Source organism: Salvelinus sp. IW2-2015, linkage group LG3 (genome assembly GCF_002910315.2).
Source record: "Salvelinus sp. IW2-2015 linkage group LG3, ASM291031v2, whole genome shotgun sequence".
In the NCBI taxonomy this organism is placed as follows: domain Eukaryota; kingdom Metazoa; phylum Chordata; class Actinopteri; order Salmoniformes; family Salmonidae; genus Salvelinus; species Salvelinus sp. IW2-2015.
The window spans coordinates 8,982,167-9,001,789 of record NC_036840.1 but is presented as its reverse complement, the minus strand read 5'-3'; the positions used below and the strand labels follow the sequence as shown (position 1 = coordinate 9,001,789).

At 43.5% G+C, this 19,623-nt stretch overlaps 1 protein-coding gene across 1 annotated transcript in view; it reads right to left on the bottom strand.

Annotated features, from left to right (window-relative positions):
* The window catches only part of LOC111950196 (cGMP-inhibited 3',5'-cyclic phosphodiesterase 3A-like), an 89,140-nt gene that overhangs the window by 16,030 nt on the left and 53,487 nt on the right, over positions 1 to 19,623 (bottom strand). Inside the window, exons 2-6 of the mRNA XM_023967607.2 lie at positions 12,911 to 13,168; positions 5,104 to 5,261; positions 3,529 to 3,656; positions 2,992 to 3,226; positions 109 to 182 (exon numbers count right to left, since the gene is read on the bottom strand). Of these exons, the coding sequence (XP_023823375.1) occupies positions 109 to 182; positions 2,992 to 3,226; positions 3,529 to 3,656; positions 5,104 to 5,261; positions 12,911 to 13,168 (853 nt within the window). The remainder of the gene's footprint in view (positions 1 to 108; positions 183 to 2,991; positions 3,227 to 3,528; positions 3,657 to 5,103; positions 5,262 to 12,910; positions 13,169 to 19,623) is intronic.

Here is a 19,623-nt window from a genome sequence, read left to right as displayed (position 1 = left end):
AGGGGTTAAGTCAGGTGGCTGGCACGCTCACGACGTGGCAAATAGAAATGTAACACTAAGAGAGAAGACAGATATGGAGACGTAGAGACGTGTCCTTTTACTACTTACCAGGGTGGGGTATTCTGTCCCCTTTGTCCATAGATCCCTCCCCATGGCTCAGCCTGCTGTACGGTCTACCACAGCTGAGAGAGGGACAAAGGACAGATACATGAAGGATATTCAAAACATGTAAACAACTACAATGTGAAAAAATGCTCGACATTTARATCTACTGGGAGAGGAGAAAAGAGAACAAGATCCGTAGCGTTAGAGGAAACACGGCCAGATAAAAGGCCAAAGAGTCCAGGTCAGTGATCACTTCTCACATCATCAGACCAGCTGTTCTAGCTGAACCAGGATCAACGACATTATTCCTCTGAACACAGCCAGAGCCAGGGGTGTATAGTTGTATTTATTAAGGATCCCCATTTGCTGTACTCTTCCTGGGGTCCAGCAACATAAAGGCAGTTATATACAAAAAATATATATTACATGACATTACATTTCATAAAAACTTTTCACAACACATTAAGTTTGTGCCCTCAGGCCACTACTCCACTATCACATATCTACAATACAAAATCCATGTGTACATGTGTGTTTGTTATAATGTTTATCTGTTTGCGTGTGTCTCTGCCTGTATTTGTGTCTCTTCACAGTCCCCACTGTTCCATAAGGTGTATTTTTATATTTAAAAAAAATCTGATTCTACTGCTTGCATCAGTTACCTGATGTGGAATAGAGTTGCATGTAGTCATGGCTCTATGTAGTACTGTGTGCCTCCCATAGTCTGTTCTGGACTTGGGGATTGTGAAGAGACCTCTGTTGGCATGTCTTGTGGGGTATGCATGTGTGTCCGAGCTGTGTGCTAGTAGTTTAAACAGACAGCTCGGTGCATTCAGCATGTCAACACTTCTTACAAAAACAAGTAGTGATGAAGTCAATATCTCCTCTACTTTGAGCCAAGAGAGATTGACATGAATATTATTAATCTAGGCACTCCATGTACGTTTAAGGGCCAGCTGTGCTGCCCTGTTCTGAGCCAATTGTAATTTCCCTAAGTCCTTCTTTGTGGCATCTGACCACACGACTGGACAGTAGTCCAGGTGTGACAAAACTAGGGCCTTTAGGACCTGCCTTGTTGATAGTGTTGTTAAGAAGGCAGAGCAGCGCTTTATTATGGACAGACTTCTCCCCATCTTAGCTACTGTTGCATCAACATGTTTTGTCCATTACAGTTTACATTCCAGGGTTACTCCAAGCAGTTTAGTCACCTCAATTTGCTCAATTTCCACATTTTTCATTACAAGATTTACTTGAAGTTCAGGGTTTAGTGAATGATTTAACCCAAATACAATGCTTTTAATTTMTGAAATATTTTGGATTTATTTCTTGCAACCCATTCTGAAACTGACTGCAGCTCTTTGTTAAGTGCTGCAGTAATTTCACTCCCTGTAGTAGCTGATGTGTATAGTGTTAAGTCATATGCATACATAGACTTTACTCAAAGCCAGTGGCATGACATTAGTAAAGATTGAAAAAAGTAAGGGGCCTAGACAGCTGCCCTGGGGAATTCCTGATTCTACCTGGATTATGTTGGAGGGGGCTTTCATTAAAGAACACCCTCTGTCTTCTGTTAGACATCGATAACMTCAAAAGTAGCACTGAGGTCTAACAAAACTGCTCCCACAATCTTTTTATCATCAAGTTCTCTCAGCCGATCATATCCACTAGTGCAAACCGTAACAAAACGTTTCACAATGGAAACGAGAGTTTCTATCGGACAAGTTCAGGTACAGTAGGTCCCTCCCCGTTTGTTTCCGTTTGGTTCCTAGTGAATACACCCCAGTACTCCCTTACCATGTCAACAACACAGCCCTGGTCTCCATTACTTACTTTATGGTTTCCTTTATGTCCACCATCTCAACACTTATAACCCTCCCACATTCAGCCATTCATTATTGTCTTTATGTATTTCTTCTGTGGTGGACTTTTCTTCCTTAGATCACTCATCTTAATAACTGAACATCTTGTCGATGCCATAAAGACAACCTATACTCCTTATCCACGTCCTCTTGTCTTAGAATATTGCAGCGGGACCTTCTCTGTGACTCTCTGGCGTGAGTCCATATGCCTCAGAGGAAGTATTTTTCTATCTATTTCTCTCTGATCTCTCTCTCTCTCTGGTGTGAGTCCATGTGCCTCAGAGGAAGTCTCTTCATCTCTCTCTTTGACTCGCTCCCCCTCTCTCTCTCTCTCTATTTGACCCTCTCTTTCTTTGACTCACTTACTCACTCTCTCACTCGCTCCCCTCCTCCTCTCTCTTGACTCTCCCCCTTCCCTCGCTCTCTCTTGACTCTCTCTCTCTTCTTGACTGTCTTCATCATCTTCTCTCTCTGGCGTGAGTCCATGTGCCTCAGAGGAAGTCTCTTATCACTTTCTTTTTGACTCTCTCCCTCTCTCTCTTCCCCTTGACCCTCTCTTCTTTGACACCCTTCCCCTCTCTTTGACTCTCTCCCCTTCCCTCGCTCTGACTCTCTCCCCCTCCCTCGCTCTCTCTCTTTGACTGTCTCACTCATCTCTCTCTCTGGCGTGAGTCCATGTGCCTCAGAGGATCTCTCTCACTCGACGTGACTGGTTACTCATCTCTCGTCCTTTGTAAGACACGTGCACACAGAACAGAAACACACACAGGACAGTGWAGCCGCATGATGCCGTTAAACAACGTCTCGTCTCCGATTCAGCGAGGCTGAGCTTATAGCTACATGCACGACTTCCTCAGTCTTTGCTTCAGTGTCTTCTAGACAGCGCTGCCAATGATCAGTGAATTAACGGGCAAGAATGCGACGTTCAAGCTTTTCTCTGTGTGTATGTTCTATATATGGTACCTCTTTGTGACAGCAAAAAGAGCAGTATCTGTTTAGTGTATATCTGTAAGTGCGTGTATGCTACCTGCTGCAGAGAGATGGTGGCCCCCAGTGCGGTGTGGTGGAGCTAGGTGCACTGATGCTGTGMGTTAAGGCTCTGTGTGGGACCTGGGGGTCCACAGGCCTCTCTCCCTGGCTGTCCACAGGGTCCGGTAGGTCCACAGAGCAGGACTTGGTGGTGGGGCTGGAGACAGGGGTCCCCTGGACCGGAGGGGAGTGGCAGGGAGAGGCCAGAGGTGATATATTGGAGGGGGGGTYACCTGGAGAGAGAACAGGGTTATTKGGAGGGAAGACTCGTTCAACGAAATGTAACAAATCAGATCACGATTTAAACAAAGACAAAATAGAAATTGCACATACTGCCAACACACAGGCACACATGCACCGACACAGGCACACACTGAATGGACAGAGAATGGGTTAACCCGTCTCTTGCATCTCTTACATGGCCCCATAACATTTGAATCATTCTAAATGACCTGTTCTGTTCTGATGGACTAAAATATCACTCTCTGTTTGTCACTCAAAGTGTCTACACACACACACACACTCACTCACACACCTGGTCTGGTCATTCGTCTGTTGTAGAGGTGGTTGGAAGTGGCTGAAGCAGAGTAGGAGGCAGACATGGAGCGACTCTTCGAGATGGTGAGCATTACAGAGCTGTTCCACGACTCACTGTTCACCGTGCTGGAAAACACACGGGATATCAAAACCTCAGTAAGTCCCAATACTCTAACACACAGGATATCACAACCACAGTCTGTCTGCACTGTCTGTTGAATGCTGTTATGGTGAACTGTGTTGCCTTTTCGCTATTAAACAGAGCATCTATTCAACTTCCATTGTCCCTGAAGAGTAGCAGATCAGACACTATCATAATACCATCACCTCCACAACATGAACCCTCCACTCTTAGAGAAAAAAGGTGCCATCTAGAACCTAAAAGGGTTCTTCCACTGTCCCCATAGGAGAACCCTTTGAATAACCCTTTTGGGTTCCATGTGGAACCATTTCCACAGAGGGTTCTACATTGAACCCAAAAGGGTTCTACCTGGAACCAAGAAGGGTTCTCCTATGGGGACAGCCGAAGAACCCTTTTTCCTAAGAGTGTACTMGGTGGTGACTCCAGCAGTATTTTACGCCTGCTCTGACACACAGGATAAAAATCTCCCTGGGACATTTATTCTAGAATGTTTAGTCTCCAGGAAGCCGCCAAAGAGCCAGACTGAAGTCTGCAGATACCGATCTGACTTCAGGATTAACTGTTATACTCTGAGCTTCAACCAATATCTCAAAAAGAGGAACAATTTAGATGATAAATAATAGCACCAAKAGGGATGTTGTTTTGGCCAGAACAACACAGATTGGGCCCCGGAGAGTACAGCCAGTTCTGAGTCTYACACAGAGTGGAAATGTAAMGAATCGCAAAACTGGTGTGCATTATCATCTGTATGTCTCAAACAATCCTATCATCTCAGGTTAGGTGGTTTATTCTGCATATTTCTTACACATATCCAAATCTTTAGGATCTACAAAGTGCTAGGAGGTAGGGGTTAGAGAGTATAGGGTAGGAAGTAGAGGACTAGGGTCAGTTTAGGATTGGGCAACAGACCCTGGATGCTAAAACGCAGCCTCTGTACAGATGAAGGCCAGCTGCCGTGGAGGAGCACTCGACAGGACTGAAGCCACAACCAGACCACAAACGGTCTCCTTCAAAGACAGGCATACACATATAACATCGTACATTCTCCAGTTCAAACTTCCACATGACCCATCCATCATTCACGACTTAAGAAAATATATTGCACGTGCATTATAGGTCTAATATTTCACTATTGTGACGGGTTATAAAGGAGGAGGGTTTGCAGCTGGGGAGGGCCTTATGAGGACCGCTGGCCTCAGGATGACCCCTACGAGAAGCTACTCGAGCAGCAGGAAGCAAGTCTGATGTCTGGATGTGGAGAGAAATAAAGACGAACAGAGAGAGAGAGAGAGAGAGGGAGTCTATCGAGGAGGAGAGGGGCTGCTACCTGCACGGTGGTCGTCAAAAAGGGAGAAAAAGAGGGAAAGACGAGAGGGAAATGTGTGAGAGAGAGATGGAGAGAAAAGGGTAGTAGAGGATAGTGCATGCTACCTGCATGGTGGACTGTCGTGGAGGGGTTTGATGCTGGCAGAGCGGTCTCTGCGTACAGGTCCTGGCTCTATGGTGGGAAGACCTGTAGCTGAGGTGGTGGTGGTCCATGTAGAGGAGATCCTTCTCAGCAGGCCTGGAGGCAGGCTCCGTCGCAGACGCTACAACACACACAAAGTTGCGGGTCAGGTCCAGCTCTCTGAACAGCTAATCAAATCAAATGGTATTGGTCACATACACACATTTAGCAGATGTTATTGCGGGTGTAGCAAAATGCATCTACTTGTAAACATTTGATTCTCTACTGTGCACCAACAACATCCTGGACGGGAGACCRGAGGTCAACCACTACAGTACAGACATTATGAAAGGAGAAGAACATTTGAGGCAGGCAGATGATGGTTTTCCGGTTGATAAGGGAACGTGACAGATGGAAGACCTGGAGGAATGTCCTCAGAATCATTTGGTTGGAAAAGTGTTACTCTTTAACCACAGTAAAATGTGGCAAAAAAAATCTGTGCCAGGTCAAATCTTCRAATGACTGCATGATTCATTATCATCAGTTCAAATAACATGCTTGAGAGATTAGTTTGAATTAATTTTATTTTGTGATGATACAAAGCATACGGGTTAGTCTAGTATCAACTTAATCTTAATGAAACTAATTTTATCCATAATTTGGATAGATATGTTTTAAAGTAGTGGATAAAAGCACCATTGTACATTGACTAAAGAGAGAGAGAACAGAACCAGAGAAAAGCCTTGCTGACAGGAACATTAATATTTCACTCTTTCCTGGGTGTGTGTGTGTGTGTGTGTGTGTGTGTGTGTGTGTGTGTGTGTGTGTGTGTGTGTCTCAGCATATTAATCCATGCTGAACGCACACACCCTGTGCAACACCCTTATTTAGTCTCACCTCCGCACTAGTGCCTGCATGCATTTTGAAGTGCTGGCCTTGTAAATATTAAAAGCTTTCTGTGGGAATGTCTGTCAATGCTCACTACCATTATAGGGCTCTTCCAGCATGGGGAGGTGAAATGGGATGTATGTGTGTGGAGCGAGTTTGAGAGGAGTGTGTACTGTATTGTATGTATGTATGTATGTATGTAGTATGTATGTATGTATGTATGTATGTATGTATGTATGTATGTTGTATGTAACAGTTGAAGACGTAAGTTTACATACACTTAGGTTTGGAGTATTAAACTCGGTTTTCACACACTCCACAAATGTCTTGTTAACCAACATATAGTTTGGCAAGTGGTTTAGGGACATCTCCTTGTGGCATGCCCAGTAGTTTTTTCCACAATTGTTTACAGACAGATTATTTTCCACTTATAATTCACTGTATCACAATTCCAGTGGGGTCAGAGTTTACATACACTAAGTTGCTGTGTCTTTAACATTCGCATGGAAATTCCTCAGAGAAAAGAAATAAGAATGTCATGGTTTTTAGAAAGCTTCTGATCAGGCCATATTGAATAATTTGAGTCAATTGGGGTGTACTGTGGATGTATTTCAGAGGTTCACTTTGCAAGCTCCGGTCTATTATTGCTTGACATCATGGCAAAGTCAAGAGAAATAGCCGAAGACGCTCAGGAAAAAAGTTGTAGACGTCCCGATTGGTGCTGGTTAAGACAACTCCTTGGGAGCATTTCATCTTCGGGAGCCTGAGAGGTACAATCGTTCATAACTGTACAAATAATGTACGCAGTATATAACAGCCATGAGACCGCCACGCCATGACGCGTCACTACCGCCGGAGGAGACAGCGTTCTGTCCTCCTAGAGATGAACGTACTTTTGTGCAAAAGTGGAAATCAATCCCAGAACAGACAGCAAGAGGACTTGTGAAGGCATGGCGTGGGAGGAAGGCAGGTACAAAAGTATCTAATCAATCACAGTAAACGAGTCCTATATTCGACATATACTGAAAGGCAACGGCTCGCTCAGCAAGGGAAGAAGGCTTGCTCCAAAAACCGCATAAAAAAGACCCAGATACTGGTGGTTTTGCAACTGACAAGGGGACAAAGATCGTACTTTTTGGAGGAAATGTCCTCTGGTCTGAGTGGAAACACAAAATAGGAACTGTTTTGACATAATGATCATTGTTATGTTTGGAGGAAAAGGGGGGAGGCTTGCAAGCCGAAGAACCACATCAACCATGAAGTACAGGGGTGGCAGCATCATGTTGTGGGGTGCTTTTGCTGCAGAGGGACTGGGTGCACTTCACAAAATAGATGGCATCATGAGAGGGGGGAACTTTGTGGATATATATTGAAGCAACATCTCAAGACATGCAGTCCAGGAAGTTTAAAGCTTGGATCGCCTAATGGGTCTTCCAAATGGAGCAATGACCCGAAGCATAGCTTCCAAAGTTGTGGAGAAATGGCTTAAGGACACACAAGTAGGGTATTGGGGTGGCGCATACAAAGCCCTGACCTCAATCATATAGAAAATTTGTGGGCAGAACTGAAAACGCATGTGCGAGCAAGGAGGCCTACAAACGTGACTCGGTTACACCAGCTCTGTCAGTTAGCGATGGGCCATAATTCACCCAACTTATTGTGGGAAGCTTGTGGAAGGCTACCCAGGAACGTTTGACCCAAGTTAAACAATTTAAAGGCAATGCTACCAAATACTAATTGAGTGTATGTAAACTTCTGACCCAATGGGAATGTGATGAAAGAAATAAAACCTGAAATAAATCATTCTCTCCTATTATTCTGACATTTTATATTCTTAAAATAAAGTGGTGATCCTAACTGACCTAAGACAGGGAATTTTTACTAGGATTAAATGTCAGGAATTGTGAAAAACTGTACAGTTGAACTCGTACGTTTACATACACCTTAGCCAAATACATTTAAACTCAGTTTTAAACTCAGTTCTTCACAGTTGGGATGGTGTTCTTCGGCTTGCAAGCCTCCCCTTTTTCCTCCAAACATAACAATGGTCACTGGAATTGTGATACAGTGAATTATAAGTGAAATAATSTGTCTGTCAACAATAGTTGGAAAAATTATTTGTGTCGTGCACAAAGTAGACTTGCCAAAACTATAGTTTGTTAACAAGAAATTTGTGGAGTGGTTGAAAAACGAGTTTTAATGACTCCAACCTACGGGTATGTAAACTTCCGACTTCAACTGTATGTGTGTATGTGTATGTGTGTGCCTCCCAGCATATTAATCCATCTGAAACACACACACCCTGTGCATCCCGGGACAGTCTTGTCACCCTACTCTTTCTAAAGCCTCTCTCTCAGGACCATGGATTAGTATTTCCATTGGTTATAACATGAGTACAGTCATTGTCGTCCTTATGACATTCCTATGACCTGATGGTGAGATGGACACAGTGTGATTGGCTCACAGACTCAGAGGCTTGGAGCAGGATTCAAAGGGTTGCAGAGATCCAGATGTCTGATGCTATCGAGGTGAGCCATGTCTCTTCCAGTTACTCACAAAGACAGTCTGTGTCACAGCCAAGGGGGAGGGGTCAAGTCTCGTCCTATCAGGGTCTGGCCCACTTCCTCATATCAGCCCTGGTTTGTGTCTAATGGGCTCTAAACATTACCTCATTGAATCTACTCTGTAATCTATCTGGGTCTAAAAGCATGTCAATACTACTTTGCTATGCATAAGGTTCTAGTGAATTCAACTTTATTGAACAAAAATATAAACGCAACATGCAACAGTTTCAACTATTTTACTGAGGTACAGTTCATATTCGGAAATTAGTCAATTGAAATCAATTCATTAGGCCATAATCTATGGATGTCACATAAATGGGCAGGGGCACAGCCATGGGTGGGCCTGGGAGGGCATAGGCCCATCCACTAGGGAGCCAGGCCCAGCCAATCTGAATGACTTTTTCCCCACAAAAGGGCATTATTACAGACAGAACTACTCCTGAGTTTCATCAGCTGTACGAGTGGCTGGTCTCAGATGATCCCGCAGGTGAATCCGGATGTGGAGGTCCTGGGCTGGCATGGATGTGAGGCCGGTTGGACGTACTGCCAAATTCTCTTAAACAATGTTGGAGGCGGCTTATGGTAGAGAAATTAACATTACATTCTCTGGCAACAGCTCTGGTGGACATTCCTGTAGTCAGCATGCCAATTGCCTGCTCCCTCAAAACTTGAGACATCTGTGGTATTGTGTTGTGAGACAAAACTGAACATTTTAGAGTAACCTTTTATTGTCACCAGCACAAAGTGCACCTGTGTAATGGTCATGCTGTTTAATCAGCTTCTTAATATGCCACACCTGTCAGGTGGATGGATTATCTTGACAAAGGAGAAATGCTCACTAGCAGGGATGCAAACAAATTTGTGCACCACATTTTAAAGTAGTAAGCTTTTTGTGCTTATGGAAAATTTGGGGGATGTTTTATTTCAACTCATGAAACTCATGGGACCAACACTTTATATGTTGCGTTTATGTTTTTGTTCAGTATATTTAATACAATTCATACATTTTCTGGTGAGATTTTCCATATTATGTCATTGTGATATACGCCTGGGATGCTGTTTTTCACTACAGTCTTATACAAATCATTGGTTTGGCTGCATTTGTCAGAGGAAAAGGTTTTGGGGGGAATTGAAGCATAAATAACTTCTCTAATCTAACACCATTATCATCAGAGGTACACAGTGTGAGCAAAGCAGCTTTTCCTCTGGACTGCATTTAGCTAGTCTCTCTCTGTCCCAGGCCCTCAGACTGAGTTACCACACACACTTACACACACACACACACACAACACACACACACACACACACACACACCACACACCACACACACACACACAACACACACACACACACACACACACAACACACACACACACACACACACACACACACACACACAACACACAAAACACAACACATCCAACACACCAAAACACAAAACACAAAACTCCAATATTCCGGAGTAGCACATCTCTTCTCTGGAATTTCAGAAAGTGTTTTGTCTAGCAGACTGAACGTCGAAACAGCTTTTATACAAGAAACAGAGATGGAACTGCACAACCAGACATCCCCTAAAACAAACCAGTATTCTGATCCAAGGGAAGAAGGAAGGAAGTAAAGGGGCATTGTGGACTGGGTAGCAGATGTAAGGGCCTCACCTCCTCACTACGACCTTCTCTAAATTGTGTTTTGATTACTTTTAACCATCAGAGAGAGTAAGAGAAAGTTGGACGGACACGGTTTTATTCACATGGACTCTGTGTTGACACAGCTGTGGAGAACCCCAGATAAAACAGCAGCAGCTCAGGAACCAGATGCTCTCGGTGGTGTTTGTCTGCACTCAGAAACAGACAGAATGTCACCTTTAATTCACAGGCTGAGAGTCTAGAGTGAGTGGAGACCAGGAATGTGGTCAACAGTCTAGCTAGGAGAGTAGAGCCCTAKYGTATCAGATACAGTAGATGGTGAGATGAGACAGAGGGGTTAAGGAGTAGTGGGGTCTAGACTGCTGATGTAAAGCTAAACACTGGTGTGGGTAGCAGTTATAGGGAGTAGGGTAAGGGTTTGGGGACCGATACACGTGATATAAGGAGCTATATGTCTGTAAAGACGTGGCTGTTAAGATATAATGACCCCAGAGATGTAATTTAATGGGTACACAGTAGAGGTCGACCAATTAATCGGCATGAGTGTTTAATTCGGTCCGATTTCAAGTTTTCATAACAATCGATAATCAGTCTTTTTGGACACCGAATATGGCCGATTACATTGCAATCGGCGAGGAAACTGCGTGGCAGGCTGACCATCTGTTATGCGAGTGCAGCGTCAAAAGGACCTTGTGGCTGCAAGTAGCCAAGTTAAGTTGCTAGCTAGCATTAAACTTATCTCATAAAAAAATCTATCAATCTTCACATAATCACTAGTTAACCTAGTAATATCATCAACCATGTGTAGTTAACTAGCTTGTCCTGCGTTGCATATAATCAATGCGGTGCCTGTTAATTTATCATCGAATCACAGRCTACTTCAACCTCGCCAAACGGGTGATGATTTAACAAAAGCGCATTTGCGAAAAAAGCACCATCGTTGCACAAATGTACCTAACCATAAACATCAATTCCTTTCTTAAAATCAATACACAGAAGGATATTTTTTTAAACCTGCATATTTAGTTAAAAGAAATTCAGTTTAGCAGGCAATATTAACTAGGGAAATTGTGTTACTTCTCTTGCGTTCAATGCAAGCAGAGTCCCGGTATATGCAACAGTTTGTGCCGCCTGGCTCGTTGCGAGCTGTGAACTAATTTCCAGAATTTTACATAATTATGACATAACATTGAAGGTTGTGCAATATAACAGAAATATTTAGACTTAGGGTTGCCACCGATTCGAAAAAATACAGAACGGTTCCGTATTTCACTGAAAGTTAGTTTTTTTTCGAAATTACAGTTTCCGGATTTGACCATATTAATGACCAAAGGCTTGTATTTCTGTGTTTATTATATTATAATTAATTCTATGATTTATGATTTGATGTTTGATAGAGCAGTTGGACTGAGCGGTGGTAGGCAGCAGCATGCTCGTAAGCATTCATACAAACAGTACTTTARTGCGTTTGCCAACAGCTCTTAGCAATGCTTCCAGCACAGCGCTGTTTATGACTTCAAGCCTATCAACTCCCAAGATTAGGCTGGCAATACTATAGTGCCTATAAGACATCCAATAGTCAAAGGTATATGAAATACAAATGGTAGAGAGAGAAATAGTCGACGCGTCATAATTCCTATAATAACTACAACCTAAAACTTCTTAACTGGGAATATTGAAGACTCGTGTTAAAAGGAACCACCAGCTTTCATATGTTCTCATGTTCTGAGCAAGGAACTTAAATGTTAGCTTTTTTACATGGCACATATTGCACTTTTCTTTTCTTTTCCAACACTGTGTTTTTGCATTATTTAAACCAAATTGAACATGTTTCATTATTTATTTGAGACTAAATAGATTTTATTTATGTATTATATTAATTTAAAATAAAAGTGTTCATTGTTCATTCAGTATTGTTGTAATTGTCATTATTACAAATATATGCATAAATATCGGCCGATTAATCGGTATCGGCTTTTTTGGGTCCTCCAATAATCGGTATCGGTATTGAAATATCCTTATCGGTCCACCTCTAGTACACAGCATACACTGTGCATTATGACTATGTTCATAGTTGACTAGCCACAATGACTAATGCAATGCTTGGGTGTCTATGAGCCATGCCACGAACCCAACGTTTTTCCCTGATCTGAAAACGTCACCTGACAAGGAAAAACTGGGCCCGAGTTACAGCCTACATAACCCTAACTACATCAGTGGAATCCAWAAAGAGTTCAATGAGGCTGTTTAAYCTTCTCTGGGTATCCTGCATAGCATCACACGCTTTATTTAGTCTCACCTCTGCACTAAGTGCCTGCATGCATTTTGAAGTGCTGGCCTTGTAAAACATTAAAAGCTTTCTGTGGGAATGTCTGTCAATGCTCACTACATTATAGGGTCTGTCCAGCATGGGGAGGTGAAATGGGGATGTATGTGTGGACGAGGTTGAGAGGAGTGTGTCTGTGTGCCCTGTGTGTGTGTGTGTGTGTGTGTGTGTATGGAGTGTGAGAAGTGCTAACTAACAGAAAATATGAACATTCAGGGCGTTCTCATTGAAAATGTAGTTAATTAAAATCGGCAGAATAAAAATGTACAGATTTGTCATGCACGCACAAAACCTGTGTGCATGTATGTGTGTATGCGTACATACTATACATACGTACACGTGTTTATAAAAGTACAGTAGCCTTTACCTTTGGGATAGCCAGTTTCTCTCTCTCTGGCCAGTCCTCGGAGTCGGAGCAGGTGTGTGWGTCGCTGAGTGACTGCAGAGGGTTGATTCGAGGCCGGTGCAGCGGCTGCAAACTGATCTGGGTACTGAGCAGGTTACTGACAGCCCGCAGGGTACTGCAGGTGTTGGGGGGCAGAGAGGGGTCCGCCAGCAGGTCTGAGATCAATCCATGGGCTTCCCCCATCACCGCTATGTCCACCACCACACTGGTYCCCGACGACTTTAGGTAGAGAGAAGGAGAGAGGGAGAGAGAGGGGAGGGGGGGTGGAGAGAGAGGGGGAAGGAGAAGGGACAAGAAGCAAGGGAGTGTAGGGGAGAGAAAGACGGTGAAAGAGAGTCAGTTAGCGCATCTCCTGTTCAGGAAAGCTGACGCGGTGCAAAGGTGACGCTATCACTATGCTAGGCAGACGTCACCGCATGCTGACGCACACCGATTCTGCCTCTGCCCTGATACGTACTGTACCTGTGTGTGGGGGGAGGGGGAGATTGCAGAGGAGGAGAGACAAAGAGGGCCAACAATGAGTTTAAGAGAGAGGGGGGGAGAGATATGAAAGGGAGTAAGGGGAGAAGAAGGGGACATGATATCCTCCTTTAACTAATTTAATCTCTGTGTCAGAGAAAACACAACCAGTGGGTAAGGAGGAAGGCTGTATGAATCTTTGTGATTCATCCTGCCATTCCTTGGAATCCACATTCATCCCATACATATCCCAGGACAGTGTGTGTGTGTGTGCGCGTCTGTGTCACTCCAGCTCCCATTGAAAACTGTGTATTGGCAAGGCCATGATAGAATAGACAGACCAGTGGTTGCTGTGGCAACAGACTAGCTTCTGTGGGTCACACACACACTAAACAAGCTGTTTGTGACAGGGGCCTCGATGTTTTGGCAGCCAGATGCATCCACTCTGACATCTGACATTAAAGCAGACAGGAAGCCATGTCGGGGAGACAGTTTCACAGCAGGACACTGCTCTTCAATGGGATGTCTTTGCGTCTGCAACACGTTATCCATTTTGGAGTCCATGGAGGTGGGATCTTGCCAGTGTAAAGCCGGAACTAACAAAGACAGCTAAAGCTCAATACAAAACTATTGCTCAACACAGAGACACATATAAAGAAAGTGCATAAAACGTTCAGACCAAAAGCCAGGCTACCACACTAGTGCTAGCACTAGTAAAAATAATATTTAGATACGATAGATCTCTTATTAAGATGATGGAAGAGCAGCTGACAATGTTTAGTCTCTAAGAATGGACGCAGCTAATCTTATCCAAGACAACTCTTAACTCCATACGAATCAATACAGCTGTGTGTACTGAGGCAATATAGCTCAAGCATCCGTTTGAGGGTCACACACACACACACACGGGCACGCACGGGCACGCACACACACACACACACACTGTTTTTTTAATCGCTTTGGTGCAAGTTTGTGGTACATTTTCACAACTCTTAGCACAAAACTCAAAACAGATCAACAAACATTTTTTTTCTAAAAGTACAACACGAAAAAGTATACAGTCATCTTTTCATCTAGAAATACATGTTTCACATAGCAATACATGTTCATACAATGCTCACATTATTTTTATGACTCTTCTCTTTTGTTAAAATACATTTTACTATTACTTAAGGGGCTTTCACACCAAATTGGTTTGATGCGTTTTAAACTTTAAAAGAAAAATCTCTTCGTTTGGTTGGTTTGGACTGGTGTGAYCACTATCCACACTCGGGAGCGCACTAAACAARGCACAGTGGTTCACTCCAAAAGGGTTGTCTCGGTCCGATTCAATTCGTACGGTGGTGCGGTTCACTGTAGTTGAGAACGCAGTCTGGACCAAACACAGGATAAGAACCAAAGTTCCGCATTATTATTGGTTGTTTGACTGCGAGCATTTGATGAAACACACACATCATAAATTGAGATCTCGGAAACATTCTGCTAATAGCAGGGCATTTATGAGCGCATCCCAGCTAGCAATGAGGAATTGGCGCAGAAGCGGCCCTCTTCTGGGGGGCCAGACCTGATTGAATCGGCCCGGACAAATAGTCAAACTCTGATTCGAACTATAGCTCAAAACTGTGTGTGAAACACCGGTAATCCGACTGGTAAATCGATAGAATTTGACATGTAAAATGTTTTTTTTACTACAGATTTTGAGAACTACATAATGAAAATGTATGTTTAGTATAAACAAGTATGATACATACTCGAATGTACTACTATGATGATGACTATGATTTTACTTCAAAGTAAGTATTAAAAAGATCAACGATGTGCCGTATGTAACAAATCAAAATCACAGTTTATTGGTCACATACACAGACTAGCAGATTACAGTAGGTGCAGCGAAACGCTTGGTGTTTCTAACTCCTACAGTGCAGTAATACAATATCAACCCAATACCACTATGCAAATAATCCAGAAAGTCCAAAACAAGAAAATTGTTTTATCTCCTATACAGTAAACATGTATCCAYAGTATAGCATGCTTTAATAAAACTGCATTGGCTAACGCAGTACTGTAATATATGCCATTTACGTAGCAGACAGTTTTACCCAAAGTGACAACAGTCCACATATTTTGGTATGTGACGCCATTGGGAATCGAACGAACAATTATGGTGTTGTTAGTGAATGAACTGAGTCACGTACAGGTCCCACTACCTGCCATCCCCATGAGTGTACCYCCCTCCTTATTTAAATAGGCATATCAGTTAAGAACAAATTCTTACTTACGATGATGGCCTATCAGGGAATAATGGGTTAACTGCCTTGTTCAGGGGCAGAACGACAGATTTTTCAGTTACCGGGCCAACGATCTAACCACTAGGCTACCTGCCGCCCCATGAATGAGGAATGGAATGATATCAATTCAGACCTACAGTATGTCAGGCTTCGATTCGCCAAGCCAAAAGGTTTTTCCCCAGGTGCATAACCAATGAGGATATTTACTGTGATTTCGAAGAGAACCTATGGCCAAATGCTCAAGACGACTTGACGCAAACTAATGCCTGCTAAATATGTTTAAAAAAAAAATTCATTTGATAACATTGCGAAATACATGTCTTCAATGATCACACATGGGATATACATTTTGGAAATTTGATGTTCAGTCAATTTTAATGGGCAGTGCTATTGTATTGCCTAATGTGAAAACAGTGTAATYTACATTCATTTACAGTACTGTAACATACTACATTCAAAGGGTCATTTTTTTTTGCTATTGGATTAACTGGTTGTTAAAATAACTACATTAAGAAGATATCATTATGCTGTGTTTTGGTGATTAAACCAATGTACTCGTTATATTTCACAGTAAACATATTTTGGATCAATGCTTGTGTGATGAAAGATGTCTGCAAACAAAATGAATGCACAATGAAAGGGTTTGAATGTAAGACTGGCTGCGTTACAAGTGCTACCATTTTGGAGTTTAGAACAATAAAGAAACGATGATTACCACGACACACAGCACGGCCTCCCGTGTCTTTCCACTTTGATAACAAAACAACTGTACTCAAAGTAACACTCAATTGTTCTTAAGGGGATAATATACTCCAGCTAGTTGTGATCACAGTAGTTAAAAAWATATATATATTTAAGMAGGCAAACCCTTCCCTAACCCAGACTACGCTGGGCCAATTGTGCACCGCCCTATGAGGCTCCTGATCACGGCCCGGTTGTGAGACAGCCCGGGATCGAACCAGGGTCGGTAGCGACGCCTCTAGCACTGACATGCAGTGCCTTAGATGGCTGCGCCACTCAGGAGCCCCGGGAGTAAGAGAGTGGTGGAGTCACTGGAGACTAGACTAATCTAACACATCATAACAGTACACTGTTAAGAGTACTGATCATTGCTGCCTGGAACATCTCTGGCTTTGTGACCATGCCTCTGTTGCTGTGTGTGTGTGTGTGTGTCCGTTTATGTGTGTGTGACTGCTCTAACTCCTACAGAGGTGATAATTGTATAAATAACCTAGGGAGTGATGGGAGAGGATGAGAGCAGCCTGGATAGCAGTGACCATCTCAATCACACAGGGACAGTAGAGGGAGTCACAATAACACAACATGACAACTCCACAGCAACCTGTGCACCGCCCTATGAGTGTTGGTGAGACATTCAGTGGAAGAATGGAAGAGCTGGTGTCTTATGTCGAAACCCCCTGTATCTGTCACTTGTGCATTCTGAGGGACCACACAGCAACATCTCATGCTAGGACCGAGGGTTGTGGAACTCTGTTCTATATATCACAAATACGACAAGAGGGACAGATGGTGTTTTTTCTTGTTTCAGACGTTAGACAAAACTTGACAATAAATCCATGTTMAGTTTCCGATCAATAAGCAATGGAGCAGAGACCCACATACCACTGTGTGTGTGTGTTCCTCTCTGTGCGTGCCTGAGACCACCCGACAGCATTCGCCAGGACGGATCAATGTATTGACCTATTAACCAAAGCACATGCTTCATGTAAAAAGGTAATCCAAGCCATGTTAGAGCAGACCCATGATGGGCACCTCCTGTCATAGCAGAGTTGGGCCATAATGGACGCCTGAACGCCAGTTGCCTGTCAACGTCAACATGCCGCTCTCGCTGCAACAAGATCTCATAGTTTCCCTTCGAAATTCAACGTATTATGGATGAACGTCTTTTTTTTTTTTTTTATCATTTTATTTTATATATATATTATTATTTTTGTATTAATTATTTTTAAATTACCCGCTTTTTCGTGGTATCCAATTGTTAGTAATTACTATCTTGCCTCATCGCTACGACTCCCATACGGGCTCGGGAGAGACGAAGGTCGAAAGCCATGCGTCCTCCGAAACACAACCCAACCAAGCCGCACTGCTTCTTAACACAGCGCGCATCCAACCCGGAAGCCAGCCGCACCAATGCGTCGGAGGACTGCACCTGGCGACCTTGGTTAGCGCACACTGCGTATTCACACACAGGATTCGCTGGCGCGCGATGAGACAAGGATATCCCTACCGGCAAAACCCTCCCTAACCCGGACGACGCTAGGCCAATTGTGCGTCGCCCCACGGACCTCCCGTCGCGGCCGGCTGCGACAGAGCCTGGGCGCGAACCCAGAGTCTCTGGTGGCACAGCTAGCGCTGCGATGCAGTGCCCTAGACCACGGCGCCATCCGGGAGGCCCTTGATGAACGTCTATTTTTGAAGCGTTAATTCCACGTGGTTATAGGGTTAAAACAGAAACAACTCAAAGGGTAACAGTTTAGCCTGCTGGTTTTCTGTTCTACCTGATCATTAATTGCACCCACCTGGTCTCCCAGGTGGGTCTAAATCAGTCCCTGATTAGAGGGGAACAATAAAAAAAAATTGAGGTCCAGAGTTGAGTTTGAGGTGTTTAGGCATTCATTCCGATTGGTTAAGGTTAGGGCTGTGGTTTGGGGAAGACTTAAAACAAATCATTAAAAACAACGTGCTATTACCAGGAAAACACACACATGCACACACACAATGGTATGTGGGTATCAGCTCTTTGCTTCATAGATTCGGGCTCCCGAGTGGTGCAGCGGTCTAACGCACTGCATCTCAGTGCTTGAGGAATCACTACAGACACCCTGGTTTGAATCCAGGCTGTATCACAGCCGGCCGTGATTGGGAGTCGCATAGGGCGGCGCACAATTGACCCAGCGTCATCTGGGTTTGGCAGGTGTAGGCTGCCATTGTAAATAAGAATTTGTTCTTAACTGACTTGCCTAGTTAAATAAAGGTTAAAAATGTTTAAGTATTCTCACGGCTTGCTAGAACATTGTGAACTGCAGTGGCGCAGCAAGCTCCAGCCTCATGAGTTTGCACCCAGTGCTGGGCAATCGCTTTTAATCTTTTTTGTGAGTGTAGAGGAAGGCATATATCGACGTTCTCAGGATCTTTTCAAACGTCCGAAATGGAAGTTTATTTCTAGTGATCAGGCTGCTCTCCAATCTTCCTGGCCCCCTACAGCTCTTTTGCTTCTCTTTCTTTTCAGTCCCGTTCCTCTCCTCTCTACTCTCTGTTTCCGGTCTGTACCCATTCAGCAGACGTGTTAAGTGTTAGGGGAAAAAGGTTTAGTTTAGTAAAAGGCACGTCCACAGCAATAGGCTAAGCTCTTGGATGTCGATTAAGGCTGCCCCCCTCACACCTCTCTGATTCAGAGGGGTTGGGTTAAATGCGGAAGACACATTTCAGTTGAATGCATTCAGTTGTACAACTGACTAGGTAMCCCCCTTTCCCTTTTCTTTACTGTACAGAGCAAAGCTGGAATTACTGTAAGCAACATCATTAGAATCAGTTCCAAGCACCAAGAATCACTCTCCACAGACCTGGGCAATAACAGACACAAAAACACACATCCACACACACTCCCCTAACAGCCTTGGTAAATTACACAGTGCTCAGGGAAAGCGTCACAACATTGGTATTTGGTATTTCCTTCCCTGAATTACTGCAAAAACACAAACTGTAGAGTTTCTTCCTGACCACTGATTCCTCTGGAACTTTTTTCACACCTTTGCAACTGAGAGGAGAGGTTTTTAACCATTCATATTTCATAGTGGAGCCATTTCAACCAGGGAATCTGTGAAAGTAAATAGCCACAATAAACTGTGCTTCATAGGGTGAATCTCAATTGTCTAAAGTGGTATCCTTTCCATATCTACTTTCCTT